Source organism: Branchiostoma floridae, chromosome 7 (assembly GCF_000003815.2).
Source record: "Branchiostoma floridae strain S238N-H82 chromosome 7, Bfl_VNyyK, whole genome shotgun sequence".
Taxonomy (NCBI): domain Eukaryota; kingdom Metazoa; phylum Chordata; class Leptocardii; order Amphioxiformes; family Branchiostomatidae; genus Branchiostoma; species Branchiostoma floridae.
This window is the reverse complement of record NC_049985.1, coordinates 11,610,570-11,635,241: the sequence shown is the minus strand read 5'-3', so window position 1 is coordinate 11,635,241 and position 24,672 is coordinate 11,610,570. Positions and strand designations below refer to the sequence as shown.

Genomic DNA, 24,672 nt, shown 5'->3' with positions numbered 1-24,672 from the left:
CCCACCTGTTTCTCCGCAGCTCCATACTCAGGACTCTGCTGACTACAGAAGATGCTCCCATTCCCACTGCTGGTGGCCATGTCTCTGAGAGCTGTAGCTGTCCTCACAGTGGCGTTACGGGCATGGACAAACACAAGCACCTACAAACATATAATGCAAGCATTCATAAACCAAGTATCATCTTGCTTAAGTGTATATGGTATGTTTGAGATTTCCCATTGTTTGATGTCCTATGTTAGCATGTTGATACTTGACTTGACTGTATGTTGGTAAGTTCAACTTTTTCTTCTTGATTCAAAAATTCTTCTAAAAACCTTTCTGGAGCGGTTTTTCACACTTATACATTTGTATATAACGTTATATCATTATATACGTTTATGAAGGTTAGACATCCAGGTAAGCAATATTCAAACACAATTCAATCTCTACAACTGGATAAAAAACGGATAAATATTTACTTCAGGACGTTTTGAGTGACATCCTTCACTCTTCTTCAACGTCACTACAATGAACTAGCAGAATAATTCCATACAAGTACAGCTAACTAGAAAAACTGGTTTAACCACTAAATCGTTAGGATTATATGCAAAAGTTACTAGATGTAAATCATGTCAACATAGTTTCCTATATCATATATAGGGCTATTTCTAAATTCAGTATATAGCAAGAGGAGCTTACACTAAATCATGGATGATGACACTTTGTGGCAAGTATGGCATATTATTTACAACAAAACATAAAACTCACCTGGTGGCTCTGCCTGACCATATGTTCCACCTTGTCGTAACACACCTATTTGGTAGAGACAACAAAACGTCACTTAATACCCGACACTCGCTGAAAACTGTCTAATAGTTGCTTAAAGGGACAAAAAAAGTATTAGGAAGACACAATATGTCAAGAGAGTAAAAAGGACCTTTTAAGTGTTCTGTGTACAAAAAATATGAAAGGTAAAATGACTGACAAATTGACATGTGTCAATCACCTGTTCCATGTCTTGGAGCTGTTGCATACGACTGGTGGACTTGATACCGATGTAGGTCTGTCGCAGGGGGACGGGGCGGAAACGACTGTCGAAGAAAAACAGCCCCTTCTCCGGGTTAACGTTCAGGAAACGTGCTACATCCAAGTAGTTGGGCACGGTCGCAGACAGGCCAACAATTCGGATCATGCTTTGTGAGGTCTCAACCTGGAAATGTAAAAAAAAAAAATCAGTAATATTTAAAGAAAATAGAGTTTGGTGATCTCATAGCTTCATGAAATAGATTTTATGCAAATGGTACATTTACATAATTTATGCATGGTGATGTTCATCTTCAACTAACTTATATAAGTACCCATCATTTATCATTAAGCAGTTTTGCCATTTTTGTATTGATTATGCAAATCAATTCATTTTCATGCTATTTGTTAATGTTCCACCTGCCATTCATTGTACATGTTACATTTATTGCAAGTCCAGTTATGGAAAACAATGGAGTCATAGAGTTGTCTAATTAACTATACAAATGAAATCCTAATTTGCATGACATGTATCTAATTGTGAGCATTGTACATCTCTATATATGCATGCCTAAAATGATGAAAATCCTGTTCCTTTCTTCAGTTTTGGAATATTTTGAGAAAAATGCACCTCATTTGGGGGCCTAAACCTGGTGAAAGATTAGCCTTATATGCTAGGAGATGACAGTGTATATTTGTTTAAAAGACTTGTAGGTTGTATTCAGAAGGGAAACAGGGAGAGAGTCGCTTAATTTAGCAGTTAAGGTGGATGAAAGATGTTGCTGTACAAGGCATTTCAGACTGGTATGTGGACAGGGACTGAACCAAATACCAGTCTCAAAGGCCTTGACTGTACAATCATGAAAAAATGTTACATTTGGAGGGAGGAGGCTGATCAACTATACAAGTAAGACAATCCCACCTGACGTAGTGTCCTTGCTACGAGGCTCTCGATGACGTGTCCTCGGTCGTCATTCAGGATGTGGACCTCATCAATAATCAGCAGTCTGACAGCCTGCGCCAGGGCTACGTCACCTGTCAATCAAACAATCATAAAGAAGTCACACAACTCTCAACATGCTGCATACATCTTTGAATTGGATGTTTGAGTAAAAGTATGCTTGTTGTTAAGTCTTCCAAACATTATAGTACACACATGGCAAATGAAGATAACCTGGCTGTAGGAATAGTCTGAAGTTACAGTGATTTACATTATATCCTGGGGTAGCACTAATTCAGCTTGAATCATAAATATCAATCATAGCTCAGTGATATTTCATTGCTCAACAATTTCAGCCACCATATGGATTGTATAAATAGATTGTCACTTCTGATAATCGCAGTTTATTCACTGTATAGGAAGAACCTTGAATTCGGGGTATGAAATAAGCACATTTATTCAGTGATTTTACAATTATTTTTTTACAAAGAGGACCAAAACAAAACAAATTGCTTAGGTTGAAGCAGCAATGCTAAGAAAGCTGACTACACACAACCCAGACTCTGAGCCTATCTCTGACCTGTACTTTTCCTGGTCACCACGTCCCATTTCTCAGGCGTGGTGACGATCATCTGTGTCTCCACGATCTCCCTCTTGGTGAGCTGCATGTCTCCGGTCAGCTCGCGTACCGCCACGCCCAGCGCCTGGAGACGGGACCCGAACGTGGACACCATCTCCGCTGCCAGCGCTTTCATCGGAGCAATGTAGATGATCTGTTGGGATGATGGTAAGATAAAATGTTGATGTTTTTTTGTTTGCCTTGTGGCATAACACACCAGGTTTGTACTCATTTTCACCTGAGTGAAGTGAGGAAAGTTGTGTAAAGTGCCTTTCCCAAGGGCACAAATTGGTGGTACATCAACGGATTCGAATCGAACACCATGCCGATTGCACCAAACCACCCCATATCATTCAGATCTCTGTAACAACTACTGACAAGTAAAAACCTACAACACAAATACACTTTCCATTAGAAAAACTTTTGCTCTGATTTTTCTATATCAACATGCCGTGAATGAACTGATTTGTCAATAATAGAAATGTTCTTTGTGTTGATTTACAGAGAATGTGGAAAATTTACGACAATGACTAATATTTGATATCAGCTTTATTTAAATTGTCATTGGACAACAATTAACGAGTAGGAATCAAGATCCAACAAATAAAACTGCACGCAGCGTTTTCACTTCTAAAATTTTGCGCGTTGAATGATTCAATCAACATCTATATTATCCCACACATGTGTTGCCCTAAACCTTAAAAACCTAATAATAATGATAACAAGGGCTGCATACACATGTAATCAAATTGAATGCCAATTTTCATGTACATGACAGATACTCTGTTCTAAACCCTCTACACATCTGCTGTACCTTGAAGTCCTTTTTCTGCAGGACGCCATGTTGGACATGTTGCATGAGCTCATGCAGGACAGTAAGCATGGCCACATTGGTCTTGCCGGCGCCCGTCGGAGCGCAGACGAGCAGGTTTTCGTTAGTTCCGTACGCCATTTCACACACCACCGACTGCACACGGTTCAGCTTCTTCATACCCTGGAAGGCTAACTGGGCAATCTGGTAGGGAGAAATAAAGATATGTTTATATGTGCAAGTGCAACCATGAAATACTCTACAACATGGATCATCATAATATCCTAATTAATGAAATGGAGAAATTGAATTGTTTTCATCTTGAGCTATCCAACCAAATTTCTCTGGACATGATACTTTACGCATAATGAGTGATTAAGCCCAATTTTTCGACTTGGAAAACAGTTAAATTTCTCCATAAGATAATTTACCAACTAAGGACTCAGGTGACCTTTCATGCCAGTGCAATTTCTTGGACATACATGTGACACGTTACCCATATTAGGCTTGATTTTTGGTCTTACTCTTTTCATAAGAGTTTATGTCAGGGTTATTCCAAGACAATATAAATTGTATTCTTCAAAACTAAAAATCCAAAGATGACAGCAATCTGAGAGTTAAAAACAGCTGACTGAAACTTCAGAAGAAAATTACACATTGACACATAACAGAACTACATAGAAAGTTGTTAATCATGTAAACACTACCGGTAAAAAGAAACTTGAGTTGCCAATCACACAACTTCCTCTCAACTGTATTATTATTGAAATATGTAAATCAAAACACATAATGGTTACCTCATCCAGTTGGCTTATGTTGATGCGGTCATTGCCGATGGTCAATGGTGGGGGGTCACTCGGTGGAATGGACACTTCCTCATACATGTTGCTCACCTTACGCTCAAACCCTGCAGGCAGGATCATCTAGAACACAAACAGCGCAAACATTGGTGTTCAGAATCAAGATTCACAACAGAAATGCAAAATGAGACTAAAGAGAAGAAGGCAAGAAAAGATGAAGTTTTTCTTTGGACTTACTTTGCAGCCTCCAATAAAAGAGGAGGACTTGCGAGCTTCGGAGAAGGAGTCGTATACATTGGGGTAGCGGATTGGCCTGAGCTCTGCATAGGGATCACTGAACAATGGCGTGGCGGTTGCCTCTTGAAGCAGCGCCTCCCTACAGATAGTTAGAGTACTGCATCTTAAAGTGTTTATGTCAGAAACACTATCAGATGTTTGAATAGAGGTTTCACCGATATCTCATAGATGCTAGTAATTAGCATCTAGAGTTTACATACTACATGTACAAGAATTACCCATAGTGGAGCAATAATCAAATACATGACCTTGTTCTCTTTTCTAAAACCAGCAACCAAATCTTGTTTTGAACAATGCACAAACATGAGAAAGTGCACAAACATGAGAAAGTGTTGATATCATCCCTACATATTATCAAAAATCAAACCTTCTTGATCTTACCTATGTGCTCTTAGGTCACGGGGGTCAAATCTGTTTGATGCTGCCCCTTGTTGATTGGTGACGTCTTTTTTGGCCATACGACGCTCATCTTTCCGATACTGCTTGAGAAGCTGGCGCTCTTTTTCTGACTGAAACATTGTCATACACCATTTTATATAACGTCTTGTGGATCGTACTAAAGGCAAGTTATCCTCGTATATTTGTTACCTTTGTGGAAACAAGAAAGATGTTTCCTCTTGCAATTATCTCAGAAGAAAACACTACTACAGGTACAGTCAAACCTGTATTAGCGGCCACCTTTGCATAACGGCCACCTGCCCATAGTGGCCACTTTTTGTCGGTCTCTTGGATTCGTAATGATTAAGAAATAAGCTTAGCGGCCACCTGTCCAACGCGGCCGCGGCCACACGATTTCCGGTCCCGCAGGTACAAAAACACTGCCGATTACGGCCACGCGGACCGCTAATCTATGTTTCGGCACGCTTTCGGCCGTATCCAGCGGCCGTATCGTCACCCTACGCCGGATTTAAAACCTCTTTGACTTATTTTCAAAACAAACTTCGTAAACTGGCGCTACTCATACCCGCTGACAAACATGGTCATATAAGGTCAATAGACAACACCAATATTACGGAGGTAAATTGTGTTAAAGTTACGTTCTAATACACTATCGCTTAGGTTAATTTACATCACAAAAATTTCTAAATAAATTGTTACAAAGACAAAATGATATGAACTTCAGACTATGGTGGATTTTATTCTTACATTTATTAAGAGATAAGTCTAAAATGACGTGACTTTTCTTGTGAGTACCACATTAGCATAGTGGGCGAATCTGACGTGTGAACACGAGCGGGAACACACGGACGGCGAAGTATCAAAGGATACAAGACGAAAGATCAAAGAAATATGACGATGCCGGTCTCTTCAGACAATATCAACTGTAGAACATTTCAAACTTTTTCATAGAATTGTTTTCTTAATACATATAGTGTAAAAATCATTGCAGTACATGTACAGTACTGTATTATGTGAATAAAGATCAGTGGGTACTAAAACCATGTGAAACTTATTGCTTGTGGTCAATTAATTAGCATATTCTCTATAGTGGCCACCTCTCTATAGTGGCCAATTTTGACCAGTCCCTTGAGTGGCCGCTATAGACAGGTTTGACTGTATACATTTTGAGGCAAAGTGTTCTTCGAATTTTATAACTGCAAACGTACCTGTACTGTCACTGTAGGTGCAACAATAGGGGTTTTCTTCCCTGCAATTCCAGAAACGTCAACTGTAGGAAGACAGAGTACTTTTTTAGGAACTCACTACATGTAATGTACTTGTTTTGTGTGTTTGTAAAACATGAGGATTAGACATATTTGCAAAAACAAAATTAGTCACTCAACTTCTGAGCATCATTTGCATTTGTTGGCCTACACTGAATTTTTGGTAATCTTGTACCTTTGGAAACATAAAATATCTTTCTCTTTGTCAGCATAGTTTTTGTCACATTTCAACCAAGGTGTTCTATCACGATATTCATTTTTCACTCATCAGAAGTAGGCTGTGGAACATCAGCTCCTTCTAGCAGTTAACAACATAATTGCAGCCTATACATGAAACAAACTACATTGCCCTTCCATACAGTAGATGAGTTTTGTTCAACAACAATAACCTAGCATATTTTAGAAGCCAATACAAATGAAATGTGTAGTTTTATTAAAGTATAGAGACATGTGATTATTGCACAGGTACTTGTAGTTATACCTGAACCTCTGAGTTCCCTCTGCCTCTGACTTGCAGCACTCTGTACCAGCTCACTCCTGTGGTCCAGAAGGTCTTGGATCAGGTCCAAACATCCGGAACCCAGGAGTTCAAACAACTGTACAACAAACAAACAAACATATATATACTCATTGGTTCAACTTTCATGGAATCTAGTTACAGTACAAACAAACCTGTGCAAGTGACCATCTCTACATAATGACCACCTATGGCCAATGTAACCACTTTAACAAAAGCCTTAAGAATCCTGTCATGAGACCACCTGTTCACATACAGCACATGGACTAGATTTTATATGTCCCATACTAGTAAGTGGCCTTCTTGGGCAGTTTTGACTGTATTGTCTTTTGGAGACTGTTGATGGTGGGAAGCTATCAATATAATCTTGGAGGAAAGGGGTGACCACACTTGAGGGTTCTATGAAAGCAGTATTTCATATTGTAAACTGGCCACCCTTGGGATGGTATTGACAAGTGCAGAGTGATGCAAGCTATTAAAATTCCTTACGTGTTGAGAGAGGATGTAAACAAAATGTCTTTCACGGGTTAAAAATATGTAGTTGAGTTTTTAAAATGTCTCCTTCGGGTTCTCCCGTTTTGGAATGTCTTTGGAGGGTCTTCTGTCCGATAGACATTTTTTCGACACTATAGGCCCCACCAGTGAAGGGGGTGACCACACTTGAGGGTTCTATGAAAGCAGTATTTCATATTGTAAACTGGCCACCCTTGGGATGGTATTGACAAGTGCAGAGTGATGCAAGCTATTAAAATCCTGCAGTACACATGTTTCAGTAGCTGGATACAGATGCTGGGAATTTGGCACAGTGGCCCCTCCCCAGATGACACTAATTAAGCCCTGCTGAAGCCATGCCCACTCTGTACAAGTTCACTGTCAAGGCTTTTCTGTCCAGGGACTATTCCATTCAATCAAGAGGGAGGGACACAGGAGATTTCTTTATTTTAGGCCAAATTTAGCACAACTTGAATTCTATGATAAGATTCATCTGTCGATATGACTAATATCAAAATATTATAATACTGAAATGTATCATTTTAATGCTTTTCAAAAGTTATTTTGGGAACTTTAAAGACTACTGAGATGGACCATACCTCATTCTGTAACACAGAGTCGCTTTGGCTTGTGCTCAAGATGTCAATCAAAGTATCGCATAGCTCTCCCGGAGGTAACCCCGCTCCGAACTCCGAGCCCTCGCCAAAAATCTGCTGCAACCTTTCAAAAAGCCACGCTTCGGTAAATAAACTCTCCGCCGCTCCGTTTATGTTTGCGTTGGCAGCAGAGAAATCTTCCCTGTTCATGTGTGCGGACTTAGGCTCAGTTCCAGGTCTTTCAGAAAGTGTCACAAGCTTCAGACCTTCGTGGGAGAAATGAATTCCTTGTCCAAACTCTTTAATTTCTTGCGACTGGCGACTGGAGAAGCACGTCAGTGAGTTTAGGGAACCTTCGGAAAGGCAGGAGCAAATGTCCTTGACCGATTTCATGGCTTTGTTCACGGCGCTGGCGGGGAACGGCCCGAAGATCGCCCTGAGTTTGGAAGTTTCTTCCCTGCCAACTTTGTCGACTGGTGACAGGGTGCGGAAAAGGACAACAGCAGCATCATGGATGTACTCTACCCCGATATCACCAACTAGGAAACAAAAAACAAAGAAAGCTCTTATACATATGCAAGACTCAAAATACCACCTGCATATGCAGGTTAGTGCAGATAGAATTGGAGCTGTGCAGGTATTACTGATGTCTACCTGCACCTAACCTGCACTGGTTAAATGTTCTATAATGTAGGTGTATATGGATCCTTATTAGCTGCATTGATCTATAGAGTATAAAAGAAACAATAGCAATGGTTCCTAAACAATTTTAGTATGATCCATACTTCCTAAATTCAGAGTGGTGCACGTAAAATTTGTTGATGCAGAAAAAGTATTCCGAGCCCTGCATATGCATATCATATCATATCATAATGTATAAGCATGCAGATCTTATCAAAGAAAAAAAAATTGAAAGTGATTCATGGGTAAGTACTACTAGTAGTAATGCCAACCAATTTACTGTCACATTTGGAACTGAAATGCAGATATCATTAAGATGCATGTGAGCAAAACTTAAACTTTGTTTCATATCGGTATCATTATTGGTTACCAAGAAAAAAATCCCATCTCTTGGTTTCAACTTAGATAGACATGCCCATATTAGGATATTTTCTTATCTACTGACCAATGGCTGAGGCTGCATGGCACAGCTCCTTCACATCTGCTTGAAGCTGATGCTCCTGTCCTCGGACACATCTCTTCAACAGTTCTGCTGTCAGGGTGTCCAAGGTCACCTCAGACCTGTTCAAATAAACACATCGGTCACCTCACCACTCACAGATGCACGGATGTTACACAGATGATCTATAGGTTGTATGATTTGGACTTGATGATTGATTGTACATAAATCTAATTTTTTCTTCTTATACTTGGGCCATGTTGATAACTTGATTTCATTATATAGATGATTTCCACGTACGCATCAATTTTCAACTATAATGTAAATCGTACAAAGCAGCCTCAAAATAAGCAAATATATGCTGTGGACTACAAAAACAAAATTTCGGAAAAAAAATATCAATGAGAATATTCCAAGGTCAAAGAAGATGATCAAGGTGAAAGAACAAAAATGAAGAATCTATTGTTTGGTATACTATATTCTGTGTGTTCAGTCAACCTTCCTGACCACTCAGATTTCATAATAAAGGCAACTTTTCTTTTCGTTAATTTTTCTTTTAATTAATCAGTTTTTGTGTTCTCGGAGGATGCCATCCATACAATCAAATTAATGTGGCTATGTGTTAATGTATTTTTCATGTATGTCCAGGGCACCACTGTAAAGCACTTGCAAATTCATTCAACTGGTCTACCCTGGCTAAAGAAAATAGAAATGGATTCACAAATACATCAAACAACTAAAAACTACACACTCCATTTCATAAATCATAAGTCATATATATATATATATATATACTAGTACCCTGTTCACATCTAGGAAAATTAAACTGATGATATTAACTCCTAAAATGATAACCAACTTGGACAGCCTGGCTGACTGCAGCTGGCGCTTCTCCTGTAGTGATATCGTGTTCGTCCCGTTGGCTTCGCTGCCGCTGGAGACACCAGAAAAGGCTCGCAGGGCGCTAGTCAGGCGGGGAAGCTGCACCATGCTGATTGGATGGTTGGTACAGCTGCTACATTAACGTTACTAGTTCAGACAATCTGAAACAATAAAATGTGAAGTTATGTAATTATCTGTTACAGTAAACTATCATTTATTTCTAATAAAGGATCCTTTACCACATGCGTATATGAACTTTACACCCTTCCCTTTGCCTCACGGGTGCACAGTTTGTCTAGCCTGGTATCCAGCCATACTAACAAATACAGCTCCCAAGTCCTCTCCACGAGAGGACAGAAGAGACTCTGGAGCTATAATACGGCTGGATACCAGGCTAAAGTTTGTCAGCTGTGGGAGATCGGTAGTCCATGTGCCGCCTCTTAAGGAGTCAGGTCACTCAAGGTAGAAACACCAATACACATGCACACACAGACACATGCAAACATGCACACACACATAGAGACAGACAGACACGTGTATGCACAGGGCCATATTCTTCCAAAGTTGTGACATTTCCTTTCATTGCTGTGCAGGTTTCCTAGCCTGGGTACCATCCGATTTCTATCAGGGCTCCTTGAACTCGATGCAAGTGCAAGGAGTCCCGGTAGAAATAATCAAGGTACCCAGGCTACAGTTTTCCTGTTTTAGTTTTATAGTTTTTTTCCTTGCCCTTCATCCTTCATGGTTCATCCCTTTTGGACTCCAAAACTTTTCACTTTTAACACGTTGTTAACGTTAATTCATAAAGTAACGCACTTCATATTAATTCGTCATCATATTCAACACTCCCCTGCCAATAAAATTTTAGTCCACATATGCAAGGACCTGTGATTGCATCTAAGTACCAAGTCGATATACAATATCAAAATGTGCAATTTTGAGGTAACTAGTTTATGTGTTACAGATTTATTAGTGTAACTGTTATTAAGTTTATCATTTAGCATAAACGTTTCTAACAAGCCAAGTCTAGAGCTTAAAACACTATACCAAAAGGACATCTAACGATTGTGTCACCGCCAGTGCGCTACGTTGCTTGTTGCATAAAATATATGCCAAATTTATTCATACGTCTGCACGCCCCCCTCCCCCATTACCGAAACTGCGAAATCATTTCACTTTTATTCGGCCTCAGTCAAAAATCCCAAAAGATAACGTCATGACAGCCTACATACCAGACGTCTTGTGCTCCAGGGTCTGACCGTGTAGTTGCTGGAGTTTAGGAGTTAAAAACTTTAGACATTTGAGCTTCTCCATTCACTACGAGCCAGCTGCCGCATCGAGGTTTCCTAAGTTCACGCAATCTCACTCTCGTTCCCAATGCGGACACACGCAGATCTGGGTTCGAGAACGCAGGCGCTGACCAAGCGGGGACGGATCATTTGATGTAACGACAGGGTGTTGAAATGTCGTGGACTGAAGACGTTTTATAGTATTCGTAGCAAAATATGTATAGCAAAACTTAACTTTGATATTTTCATTGATTTCTCTTGGATCATTTTTTTTTTACTTTCAAAATTGGACTTTTTGTTACTGGTTTGCTATTCTCCGCTGAGCAGTGGTTGGGTTGCGGATCCGGAGATATGGTAGTGGTCGGACTTTTTACATAGCCTGGGTACCATCCGATTTCTACTGGGGCTTCCTGGACTCGCTACCCTATATTTTTGCTAATCCTTCACGGCTGGCTCCTCGGTAAAACAAATCCCGACGGTCGGGACCCGACCACTACTTTATCTGCGACCCAACCTCTGCTTGGAGAATACTCGTTTGTCACTCAGTAACAAGAAACGAAGGCCACTTCAATCGGATCTTGAAGGTTACGGAATATGGCAGTGGGCAGCAACAGAAGTACAAAAATCAAACCTTCGGCTGATCTTTGTTACTCTTTTTTAGATACTTTGTAAACAGCATTATAATATATAATAAGGCATAAATCATGGTGATACTGAAACAACCCTAAGATCTAGAGTAGACAAAATCATAACGTTCGGGACAATGACCCGATGACGCAAAACGTTTATACTTGCTTGCTAAATATATGATATATGGATTTTCTGATTTTCCATTGTTCGAGCATTGTTTGATTCTACTGATATTGTAGTTTTTCTGGCGCCAATTAACAAATCAAATGCAATTGACTTGACTTGACTTTATTTGGATCCACAATAGCAAATGCAATTAGAAATCGGCATTATGAAAAAACTTAGTAGCGTCACCCCCACGACGGGGTCTGCAACAGCCAACTACGGCAGGGTTTGACTTTCCTGGAAGTTCCTAGGAGTAGTTATATTGTTTCTTGTGATATTGCAGATGTACTGGACTTTCAGGTAGCGGTTAGGCTGCATTGTCCCTAAGTCTATTTGTTGCGGTTGTAAATTCAACCATCGAAGCAGAGGACCGGGAAGGGGGTAATAAATTTGGGTTGAACTTTTCCACTGACTGGTAGTCCTGGTGCGCGGGCTAACTCGCCCCAGACCAGACTACAACTACGCCCAACCTAACTGTGTTAATGCAAGAAAATACCGAAGACCCAATTACTCTCCAAAGCAGTCTTCTTCTTGAAGCTCGGTGACTGTTGGCGAACTTGTCTGTGGAGTCACTTCCTTGTCATAATGATGAACTTGGCGTAGTACGCCCGCCGGTGGCTCCACTGGAATTCAATCCCAGTTCGTTTGATCCCTACTAGTAATCTTTACGAAGTTAAGATTTAGCCTGAAGGTGGGGTGGAGATGTCTACCGCCTATAACTGACTATGCTGCCAATTATCCTTCAGAGTTCCAGACAGTGTTGGCAGCAGAGCCTTGGAGCCACACTCACTATGCCAGACTACATTGTGCACGTCGATTTTTTGCTGGAATTTGAGCAGCTCTTGAAATTCTTCTTGTGTAAATATTCCAAATACATGGACAATCCGAGAAAGTGAGAGCTTTATAAATTCTTCAATGTTGGTAGCATGGCCATAAAGCAAACAAGAACTTGAAAAAAACAAACACTTATTTTAAACACAATAGTAGAATAAAGACTATCATAAAGAAATTGAAGCTCTTTTTTCGATCGATAACGCAAATTTTGCGATGACAGACTGAAATGAGGACCAATGAATGTATTGGTGGATAACCACTTGCCTATACATGTAACGTTAGCGATGGAAAGAATTTTCTCTTCAAATCATCATGATCGCGTTAGTTTGCAAGTAGGGATGTCGCAAGCTCTGCCTGCTTTGAAAGCAGTCCGCTGAAGAGACTGAGAGACTGTTTAGCCCAAAATAAGAACACAGAAGAAAGGTGGCGTATCATTTATCCGCGTAACCATCCAAGTTTACAGTGCCCCCAACACAGAACTACCTCTGTCGATCATGGTCATGGTTATCTGTTGATTTCTCCATTTGTATCTCAGTTTTTGGAACCCCGTGCTCTTTGCTCATTAGTTTTGTTTTACGTCTTCAAGTTTAAATTTTCTGTTCTTTCTACTTTGTTGCATCCTACACGTATCATTCGACTCATCATAGACTGTGCGGTGTTTCGCCTACCGAAATCTTGGTGCGACTGGACAATATCTCAACCCCTCCATTATAAACTATGTCATGTAACGTTAGTCATTATCAAAAGTTGGATTTCTTTTTCATCTCTATTTTCATGATCAGTGTTTACCTTTTGCATTAACGCCCGCCAGTGAGGACAATGCCATTTCCATAACACTGTCAGAAACAAAGGTTTGGGAATTTAACTCCAATGGGCAACAATAAAACTTAATGTGAGTTTGAGACGGAAAAGTATCGAATATCTTTGTTGATCACCTGAAACCATACCTCTATTGTTTGTACCCATCGGGAAGTCGGAATAAAGCCACAATGGTGAGAGTTTCAGTTTTAACAGTAGAACAATAGCTTGTCTGTTTGACATCCTTTAGTTGGTCTGAAGCACTGCTTGTGCGCAAGGTACGTCAATTAGTGTGTGATGACCGCGAAAAATTATAGAAGAGAGAAGGCGTGAGCCTGAGCCTACACCGGGATATCTTTTCGATAAGTGTGTTGGGTTCTTTTATCAGTCAACTTCCCCACAAGCAAAAGGATCTGATATTAAAAGAAAACGCCCCATTCTTGTCAGAACTACTCCAGAAGGCCCTAGAAGCGCAAATCCAGCAAGCAGGGTTCTGTCTTTCAACTCTTTCCTGATCTGAACCAACATTTCTCTCATTAGGCCAGTTCACTTCACACTTGGGTTGATGACGTCACGCAGCGCCACACGCCGCAAGTAGTCAACTCACATTTCCCTGAGAAAAGCGACGTTTTCCCCTCAGCTGAGCCAAATGGAGCTGTTTTCCGCCGAGATTCGGGACGGTTTGGCCCAACTGTCTGTACAACATCATTCCTAGCGGTCCTGAGGTCCTGTGTGTTTACTTTAGTGGATGACGTCGTGAAGTACACATGCCCTCAGCCGCACGCAAACGCGCAGCCGGGGCAGAGACAGCAGTCCTGCTGTTTGGGCCGCGGTGGGGCTGGTTGTTGACATGTCTAGTCAGTCAGTAACCCAAGACGCTTTGGAAGAAGGGAGGATGTTCTGAAAAAAAGTGCCGTACAAACTTGGAAAGGACAGCGCTGGAAAAAATGGCAGATCAGGAAGACAGAGAGGCGGAGGCAGGGTCTGTGTATTTTCAAGATGGCGGTCGAAATGTAAGCAAACGTAGAGCAGCTTTCGCTGCCAAGCCTCATCGCTCCTCAAGTGACGTCTACGCCCTTCTTACGGAGAAGACGGTGAATCTTGAGGAGACGCCACCGCCTGCTGCATCCCCCGGTCCCGTTATCTTGCCCCAGGGGAGTAGGGGGATGCCGGTGGAACCGCCGCGTCGCCCGGACTCTGGGGGGTTCTCCCCGCAGGGAGGCACTTCAAATAATGGCGAGCAACTTCACAATGTCGTCGGCAGGGGTAGGGGCCGTCTGGGCGCCGAGGTACGCTACGTTCAAGAGCGGAATCGTCGAGAGGAAGTCGAGAGACTGCAGCAACAGATCTGGGAGGCGGCAGCCGGACTTGAGGCTCACTCTCAAGGTCAGGCCGCCGGCTTAGACCCTCTGGATCCCGAACTACGACTTTTGTATTACCCACAGCAGACCAACCCACCAGCGAACGTCCCAATGTCCCAGAGACGAGAATGGGTGGAGGAGGAAGAACAGGGACGTCTGCAAGGTGTGTACTTGCACGGTAGAACGTCACTGCCATACACACACCAGCCTAGCCCTCCCCACCCCTACATAACCACCACTTCTCACGACAACAGGGGAGTCCTGTACCACCAAGTGGAGCCCCCCTCCCCCTACCAAGCTCAGGGCCAGGGGGGCATCCCTCAAAGAACTCCCATCAGTTATGCCGACCTTGCTGAAGCTCACTACAAATTGGAGCACCCCCCTCCCTCCATGCCGCAAGTCACCTCAGTCGCCCCGGGGCTTTTTCCCCCGCCAAGTTCACAGCCAAGCACGACTTATCATGAAGAAGCCAGGCAGTACCCTCCTATGCCAGGCACAGGGGCGCCTACCAATGTCATGCAACAGCAGGGCTATCGGCCAGGTAGGAGGGGGGGCATCGCAGACATGGCGGCGTTTTCCATGGCGCCGCAGACTGAACATCAGAAGTACAGTTATCCTGCTAGCCCGTACGGTTACGATAGCAGGGTTGGGGGTATTGTTGGGGAACATCTGCAGGCACAGACAAGGAGCTACACTCCGCCGATGGACATTCAAGCAAACATGCAAACAAGGGGCCAACTGATGTCAACAATGGAGCCACAGTACTCCAGATCGCTTCCTGTGTCAAGATCTACTCCCATACCTCATCCCTCTGTCTCTCCTAGGGAGAGATACCCTCAAGTCGAGCGGCCACAACAACAGTATCTTTCCCCCTACATGTACAGTAGTAGCGCACGCCCTGCTTATGGGGTTACACTTTCACCCAAGAAGGCATTTCCACATCTTCCAGTCAGGATGCTTAAACATTCCAAAGTGACTCTCTCTTCCTTCAGTGAACTGAGCAGCCCGGCTAGCTCGCGCTGTAGCAGCCGCCGCTCAAGTTTGGACGGTTCTAAAGACTTTGACTACCAGCTAGGGCTAGAGAGTCAAACCCTATCGTATTCACCAATGCAAGGTCCACATTCCCTCTCGGCTACTCTGCCTCGAGATTACGGCAAAAGCAAGGAGACGCGAGACACGTCCCAAGAACATGGCTCTGACTCGAGTAGTAGGAGTCATGACTTATCCTGGCTGAAAATGGGAGACAAAATAAACCAGTTGACAAAGCCATTCCAAAGTGAAAGCATACAAGGGAGTATGGAGTCGTTGGCATCTAGCACGTCTGTCTCTAGTGGTAGGACAAACATGGGCACTTGGCAGGACTCACCGACCAAACAACAGATGGATCCTCCCACTGTTGCTGTAGAAGTGACAACTTATCCCCCAACCACAAAAAGTACAACTTTTGATACTATTGACACTGGAACAGCAAAAAGTGACATTCAAGATGAAGGAATAGTAACGGAAGCAGACATGACAATTTCTCCGCCGACCATGACGCAACTCTTTCAAAGCTGGGACGCTATTAAACGAGAAGGTAAGACTAGTAAGAGTCCAGAGAGTGAGAGTGTCCCCTTGTTGCAAAGCCAAACATCGGGCACTGTTGTTTGTGTAACGGACAGTGCCACAACACAAACAGAAGCTTTGAGTGCACATTCAGGGGATGTAGGCAGTAAAAACGATGATGTTACTGGAGGAAGTCTACCAGGGGGCAGGCGTAGACAACGTAAAGGATCGGCCGCAAATGGCTCCGACGGAAGCGCTAGCAGTTCCGAATCAAACGGTGAAAACAGATCGTTGAGCGACCCAACACCAAACAGGAAACATGCATACACAGAAGATAATTTTGTCTTGGATAGCAACTTACTGGGATCACTTAGTTCACATCAAACGGCTATGGCCAGCTCAAACATTGTGGACAGAGCGACTAGTGTAGAAAGCGATATATCTGCTTGTAGCGACCAAGCTTCGTGGAGCGAACCTGACGATTCTTACAATGTCATTAGTAGCATTATAAACGAACCCGGAGCAATGGACAAAGCAGAGGAAAAGAACGGCAAGAACAAGAAAAAGTCGCTCAGTGACCCAAGCCCTGCGAAAAATAACGAGCTAACAGGTTTGGTAGACACCATGCACGAAAGTGAGCACTTAGCTACATCTAATAGTGAACCAGTGCTGAGCAAGGATAAGGAGGAAAGGGTTGTGTCTGTGAGAGGCGCATATAGTTTTGAAGAACAAAGAATGAACAGACTGCTAACAGAAGAGGAGAGAGTACAGGTTATAAATGCGCCACTCGAAGCTGTTCGGGACGCCACAGTGGAAATGTCCCCGCAGATGATGCGTAGGAAGGCGAAGAGAAGTCGTGGGGAAAACGGACGGAATGGCCACGGAAATGGCGAAGTTGAACACGTTGTGTCGCCAAGTGGAAAGGCCACAGTGAGTATTGGGATTCAGGTGTGCACAGAGGAGGATGGAGATGAAGAGGAAGAAACAGAAGGAGAGGCTGAAGTTCATACAGAAAAGGTGGATACAAAGTCAGTTTCCATAGGAGTTCAAAGTTCTGATCTTCCAAAACAACAGAAAAAAAGTAGTACTAGCGATGCTGCATCCTCTGTTAACAGTCCCAAGATTGAAACGCCTCTCACGGAGGTTATTGCAAGTCCGAAAAAGGAAACGCCAGTGCAACTAAGGCGAACTGGGAGCAAGAAAACAACCACAAGTGACCTGACCATCACAACGAAGGACGCAGGCGTAGTTACGCCCTCACCAGAAAAAGAGCAGCCAGTTCCAAGTGAAGAAACCCCAACAAGCCCAACTTCTCCCAAGGAGCATGTAAGTTGATACAAAGTTTACATTCTTCTGACACATTCAGTTGATGGGCTCTTAGCTACCTCTTAGTATCAAAGTTTCAAACCTACATGTAAGTTGCATGTATTATCCAGATGGGCACAGTTGTACTTTTGCAGAGATGTTTGTATATCCATAATGTAAGTGAAGGATTTTTTAATGATAAGATCTATGTAATCTACAAGGTACAATTACATGCTTTCCATCTGTCAAAACCTAATGTGTCACTAACAACTTAATATAAACCAAAATAGCTGAAAGGTTTTAAAGTATCACAAACTATCCGTTCTTTGCATTGTCTTTTAAGGGTTGTGAAAATCTGTAAGATATCAAATTCTGCCCAGTCACCTGCAAGTACAAGTGACCCATGGAGTGACAGCTGTTTGCATTGCGGCCAACTAACCTGTGGGCCAGGTTACCTAAACACAACTCAAGAGCACTGAAAGCTTGTTTACTCATTCCGCGGTGTTTTCCACCAGTTTTAGTTAGAGAGTGGGGGGCTTTCCTGAGGTGTATATAACTTATTTTACTTGTTTACTAGGTGTAGACCTGCATACAAAGTGTTCAATTGAGTTATTTGAGTATAAACCTGGAGTTTTGATAGCGAAATTGGGTTTATTCCTTACGTACTATATCTATGGAAAGCCTAATGTCACTGGTCTCAGCTTGCTGAGTAGCAGCGTTACAAAAACAAAAGCCATTTGTGTCCTCTTATATTAACATGATTAGCTCTACCGGATCATCTCAAATTCCATACTCTTGTAGGTAGCAAAAGAAACTTTAGATAATTAGCATTAATCACTTAATGGTTTCCACAATTGATTTCTGAAATTGATATGGAGGGAAACTCTGTATGATTAGGTCGGGCAGCGTGCCCATTGCTTGATTAGTGGTACATTTGTGTACTTTGGAACCCAGTTGGATAATATCAGTGCGCACTAAAACACATTGTCAAACTCTATTTGAAATGCGGGGCTGTATACTGTTTGGCGGAGAAGTATTACCGAATTTGGTCTGGCGCGTGGCGTAGTTATGGACAGACGCGTAATAGGTTAACAACAGTGTCAATTATTCACTATATATAGAAGTGCAATTTAAGGCTTGTCTCTTAAATTTCTCGCAAAATTGGTTTGCTTTAATTCCCACATTTTCCAATTGTTACAAAAATGGCAAAATTTTACAAAAGGTTTATCTTAGATGTTCATTAATTGTTATATAATACAATAAAGTAAATTCTCCCACACAGTCTGACGACTTACAGATATTTTTTTTAAAACTTTAAAGATGTAGATTTGAAAAGATTTCAGATAACATTTGTAATTGTGTCATACGTGTATATCATTATTATATAGAACCAGGTTTAGAACACATTGTTGAGGCTATGCCAATATTTTTATCTGGCTTTAAAGTTTTTGGCAAAAGTATTGAAAAATGAGAAGGAGACTGAATAGCTAACATAGTGGAAAACAACTTTTTAAAGTTTAATTGTCCATTGTCCAAATTTATTTGTTCAAAAATTACCGTTCATATGAAACTGACCATCAGTGAAAAGAGTTGTTTACTGACAATGACAGTGTCATCAAAATTGAAATGTCCTTTTTTCCTAGTTGCAATGGGGATTGTGGATATGGCCTTTGAAAGTCAATGATCTGGCAAAGTTTCACCCAATTACTTTTGACATAAGCATACTTGTACTCTTGGCCTCATATGCATGAGTTCCCAGGCCACAATAACATGTGGTTATCTTTTCATCAAGACCTGTCAAATGGTGGCAGGTGTCAACAGCCCAGGCTGACCCTAACTACCTTTACCCTGCACTTTAGTCCCCGGGGATTACCCAAACTTACTACTCTCCAACCAACCCTGAACTAGACACTGCTGTTGAGGTTCACCAAGGCTACATACGTGTGTAAGCTACTGACGATAATGCAAGAAGATATTAAAGCTAGTGATAACAACTAATTATACAATGTCTGAAATTCAATTTGAACACCTGCATTTGTACAAACAGTTTTTTTTTCTGTAGACAAGCCTTACCTATATAACATGTACATGTGTTGAGCACATGTTGTTTTACATGACTGATATGACTTGTACCCTAGGCAGTCATAGGGTTGACTCTGTGATAACCTCATAGTCCAGCCTTGGGCTGATACTTGAATCATCCTGGGATCTACAGGGCAAGAACTACTTTTTGCACTCACTGAAATTACCTTCATCAGACAAATTCTCTGCATAGGTCTGTAAAATCTATTATCGATAGTTGTACAATTGTAGTAGTTTATCTCTGACTCAAAAGCATCTTGGTTCTATCTTTGCCAAGATGCCAACAAATCTTAAGATCTCAACTCACTTTTATACATGACCGTATCTCAATTTGTTTTCTTGACATGCTAGAGAGTGATTTTAAGCTTAAGGCCAGCTGGCAGTGAGAATCCTTGTTATTCTGTGCTATCAACCCGGGGATTAATGATACTCTTTTAATCCACTTTTCATCTCGGTGTTCAAGCCAAAGGTGATAGACAAGATATGATAAGATTCCTGAAAATTTTACATGATTCAATATTATGGAGGGACCAAAGGCTACTGAGTTTTGTGATATTAGTTTAATTAACAGCTATGAAAGTACTGAAGAAAATAGATTTAACAGTTGGTTTCCTGCACTTGAGTAAAGCAATGACTCACCTGTAAAGTTATGGCATGCTTTCTTGATGTGCAAGTGTCAAAAAATCACCTTCCCTTGACTCTAACCTCTTAACCCTTCTACTTATCACACCATAACCATGAGAATTTGTAGCCTATTGTCTACTGCAGTTTACTAAAGGTTAATGTCAGTCACACAAAATGTAGATACTGCATTACCCCAAGAAATTAAACCTTTTATACATTTTTATATCTTATAACTTTTGAATCAATCTTGTAAGGTAGACTAAATTTTGAATGAAACATTTGTATTACATTAATCTAACTACTTAAACCCTCACAGATGTTTCATATTTACACTCTCAAGTGCATTGAACTCAAATGGGTTGAAGTTTTGAATGACCAGAGGAACAAAAAGTCATGGTGCAACATGATATGCTCAACAGTTCTGAAGGATCATTCAGGACCAGGTGATTGAAAGAGATGAGTGTGTAACTATGAATGAACCATTCATATCAAGTTATTAAGTACCAAAAATACTATTGATATCTGTATGCTCTGTAAGAAACCAGTTAAGTGTTCACTCCTCCAAAGGTCAGCTTGCATTGGTCACTCAAAAGCAGTAGATTTAGGTGTTTAAATCATGCTATCAGGGAGGCATGCCAGAGAAATCTAAAAGAAACAACATTTGGACGGAGTCCAGTACTGTTGTATATATGGGCAGAATAAGGGTTGGATCCCTTCCCATTACGGTTAGTTGGTGGACCCTGTATCCTGTCCTATGTGCCATAACCTGGAAGGATAGGATGTCCTGAAATGAAGCACTCTTGTAGTATGTGCAATACACAAGCAAATGACCCTGAACATTGTTAGAGCCAAAGCAAAATTGCTCTTCAATGCTCCTTGTCACTGAAGCCCTTTATTCAGTGACAAAAAAGCATTTGACAGATCACTCAATGAATTTTGTAGATAAAGAACAATTTGTAATACATTTTTTGTGTTTTGTAGAGTCAATTCCATATTACCGAGAGGGTGTTTCTTGCCTTTTGTTCTAACATTTTGGAAATCTTTGTAACAATCTAACTGTGATAAGTAACTATTTAGTACTATTTATAACATCTATGTGACGTTCTAAATATTTCTATAGTAGAGTCCATTCCAAGACACCATGAGGGTTTTTAGGCAATATTTATAATTAGTCTGAATTATTTTCAATAAAAGAATATCTAACCCACAATAATTAAATTATTTTCAAAAAATTGACTAAGAAAATACTCATTTATTTGAATTTCTTTGAATATTTTAGAAACATTTTGAAAGTAACTGTACAAAAATATCTTTATTTAGAATAATTGTGAAACCTCTCTGTGATTATTTCACATTTACAAATATTTACAAAAAATAGTAAACCTGGCCAAATGGTAAAATTAGTTTATTGCCCCCATAAAAATAAGCCCTATTGTTGCATCTGTATATTTTTAGATTTCACTACTGGGCACTGGTGGATCCTTTGTGGTGGGCCATTGTTGCATGGCACCCAACCATACTTTGCAAGGATGTGTGAATTGCTATCTTCCCAGCCCACCGAACCATTTACAAAAAATGGTAGAAAATGGTTAATAATGGTAGAATGCTGTTATCATTATTTAGAAACCATTAGAAGTATCCAATTCCACACCATGAATATTTCCAAAGTTTTACAGGACCAGGGAAATATTTATAAAGTTGAAACAGTGTTAAGAATATTTCTGAAGTATCAAATGTCCTAGACATATAATTACAAAACTTTAAATTCAATTCTAAACAATGGCAACAAACATCCGCACGGTGTCTTGGAATGGACTCTATGTTCAAACATGTTAGAAACATTTCTAACATCAAATACATTATTTCTGTTAGTTTCTAAACTGTTCCAACATAGATGCATCATTTGTGATCACATGTTCGAACATGGAAACAATATGATGAAACTGGGTCAGTGGGCTGGGAAGAGGGCAATTCACACATCCCTGCCAATTGCAGGAAATTATGTCTGTCTGGCACCTTCTCACAAAAGACTCACCATTGTATACTAAAGAAAATCTAAAAATACAAGAGCCAAACAAAGGACCAAGCTTAGCAACTTTGTTTATGGGGGCAATAAAAGTTTTTATGGAGGGAAAAAAATGACACAAAATGTTGGAACATGTTGGAACAATAACAAAAACACAAAGATGTTTGAAAATTGTTCTAAATAAAGAGATAATTATATCATTACTTTCCCAAATGTTCCAACAAATATAAAAAGGTTCAAACATGTTTAAACTTTCATTTTTAAATGTTTGAACCTGAGTGACTGGAATGTTCTTTTACTCAAAATAGTTCAAACTTATTACAAATATTGTTTCAAAACCATCTCGGTGACTTGGAATTGACTCTAATCTTATAATCATACTTTTACATCTTAATACTCTTCAATAATGGAGTGACCAAATGATTGACAATTTTGAAAGGATTTTTTTGTGTTTTGTAATCTAGTCCCAAGGGACTAGGTAGGTAGGTAGTAGCCTAGTAGGTAATCTTTGAAACATATCTTGGTCTTCAACCATGAAGTGACCAAATGTTTGACAATTTTCAAAACTTTTGTGTTTTGCAATCTTTGAAACATCCTTTTACATCTTGTATCCAATGATGAAATCTTAGTAAACATGAATCCAATTTTAGTGGCCATCTAGCAGAAAGGGAACCTTAAGACAACCAAATGATAACTAGTTTGAACACATGTAAGTACATGTGACCCTACATGTGTATGGCATACTAGTACTGTAGTTCCAACCTGTGACCTGTCAGGACCAGAATCTATCCAGGTCACATGGGGATTGTTTGGAATTAGATGGCCTATCCTAGTCTAAATTAACCAAGAAAACAAGCCTGGCTGGCATTTTCAATTTCAGTTAATGCTTGAGACTTTGTAAAAAGAGATCCAAAGCAAAACTTCTGTGGAAAGAAGTTGCTTACATCATTATAATATAAGGCCATACTGATTTGATTTATGGGATCTTAGTACTGCTCAGCTAGAAGATCAACATGTTCATGAAAACAGAGAAAGTCTGCACTCATACACATACATTCATAAACATATACATATACAATACACATACGAACGCTGCGCATACACATACACATACACATACACATACATGTACAAATGTACACATCCATATCCACAATACACATGCGAACATATGCATACACATTCACAATACACATGCACATACACACCCACATACACATCTTCACATAACATACTTGTCCACATACACATCTGCACATACATATACATGTATTATTCACATACAAATACATATATGTGTCACAGGGGAGATTGGAATCCAGGGGGATTCGGAATCCTCCTAGGGGAGATTGGAATTCCAATCTCCCCTAGGGGAGATCAGAATTCCAATCTCCCCTAGGGGAATCTGGAATCCTCCAAGGGGAGATTGGAATTCCAATCTCCCCTAGGGGAGATTAGAATTCTTCTGGTGTTCTACTGGAATTCCAATCTCTCCTAGGAGAATCCAGAATTCTCCTAGGAGAGATTGGAATTCTACCAGGACAATCTTTGAATCTACCAGGAGTGGATTCAAAGTTTCAAACAATGAAACAAAGGATTTATAAATATTTCTAAGAATAAATCATATCTTATGCTTTATATCTAACACTTATTTTTCTGACAATTAAAGGTTAAGAATACTTCTCTATAGTGTACAATAGCATCTTATCCTTTACTATAGCTCATTAAACATCACATTTTCAAACATTTAGTAATAGAGGAGGACATTCTTTGATTTTACCAATAATCAGAATGGATGAAATTGTTTTGGAAAGTAGACTGAATCATTTGAGTCACTAACTCATAATCATATAATGGTATGCAAATGTCACCAATATGTAAATTAGCTACATTTGCATATGTCGTTATAAGTTAATGACTCCATACTTTAGAGGTCATTTTCCAATCGAAGCCAGTTCGAAATTTGACAAAATTAACAGCATAAAGTAGAATTCCAATTTCCCCTAGGGGAGATTAGAATTCCAATCTCCCCTAGGGGAAATTGGAATTCTACTTTATGCTGTTAATTTTGTCAAATTTCGAACTGGCTTCGATTGGAAAATGACCTCTAAAGTATGGAGTCATTAACTTATAACGACATATGCAAATGTAGCTAATTTACATATTGGTGACATTTGCATACCATTATATGATTATGAGTTAGTGGACTCAAATGATTCAGTCTACTTTCCAAAACAATTTCATCCATTCTGATTATTGGTAAAATGAAAGAT

At 40.5% G+C, this 24,672-nt stretch overlaps 2 protein-coding genes across 2 annotated transcripts in view; one reads left to right on the top strand and one right to left on the bottom strand.

Annotated features, from left to right (window-relative positions):
• Window positions 1-9,895, bottom strand: part of LOC118418780 (activating signal cointegrator 1 complex subunit 3-like) — a 40,037-nt gene extending 30,142 nt beyond the window's left edge. Inside the window, exons 1-14 of the mRNA XM_035824817.1 lie at window positions 9,718-9,895; window positions 8,865-8,980; window positions 7,742-8,277; window positions 6,615-6,729; window positions 6,077-6,138; window positions 4,851-4,978; window positions 4,410-4,548; window positions 4,170-4,295; window positions 3,376-3,576; window positions 2,523-2,715; window positions 1,925-2,037; window positions 986-1,189; window positions 748-792; window positions 6-140 (exon numbers count right to left, since the gene is read on the bottom strand). Coding sequence (XP_035680710.1) covers window positions 6-140; window positions 748-792; window positions 986-1,189; window positions 1,925-2,037; window positions 2,523-2,715; window positions 3,376-3,576; window positions 4,170-4,295; window positions 4,410-4,548; window positions 4,851-4,978; window positions 6,077-6,138; window positions 6,615-6,729; window positions 7,742-8,277; window positions 8,865-8,980; window positions 9,718-9,848 — 2,244 coding nt within the window. The 5' untranslated portion in view covers window positions 9,849-9,895. The remainder of the gene's footprint in view (window positions 1-5; window positions 141-747; window positions 793-985; window positions 1,190-1,924; window positions 2,038-2,522; window positions 2,716-3,375; window positions 3,577-4,169; window positions 4,296-4,409; window positions 4,549-4,850; window positions 4,979-6,076; window positions 6,139-6,614; window positions 6,730-7,741; window positions 8,278-8,864; window positions 8,981-9,717) is intronic.
• A 3,981-nt stretch (window positions 9,896-13,876) lies between these two features.
• The window catches only part of LOC118418781 (rho guanine nucleotide exchange factor 17-like), a 35,453-nt gene continuing 24,657 nt past the window's right edge, over window positions 13,877-24,672 (top strand). Inside the window, exon 1 of the mRNA XM_035824818.1 lies at window positions 13,877-17,688. Within this exon, the coding sequence (XP_035680711.1) occupies window positions 14,404-17,688 (3,285 nt within the window). The 5' untranslated portion in view covers window positions 13,877-14,403. The remainder of the gene's footprint in view (window positions 17,689-24,672) is intronic.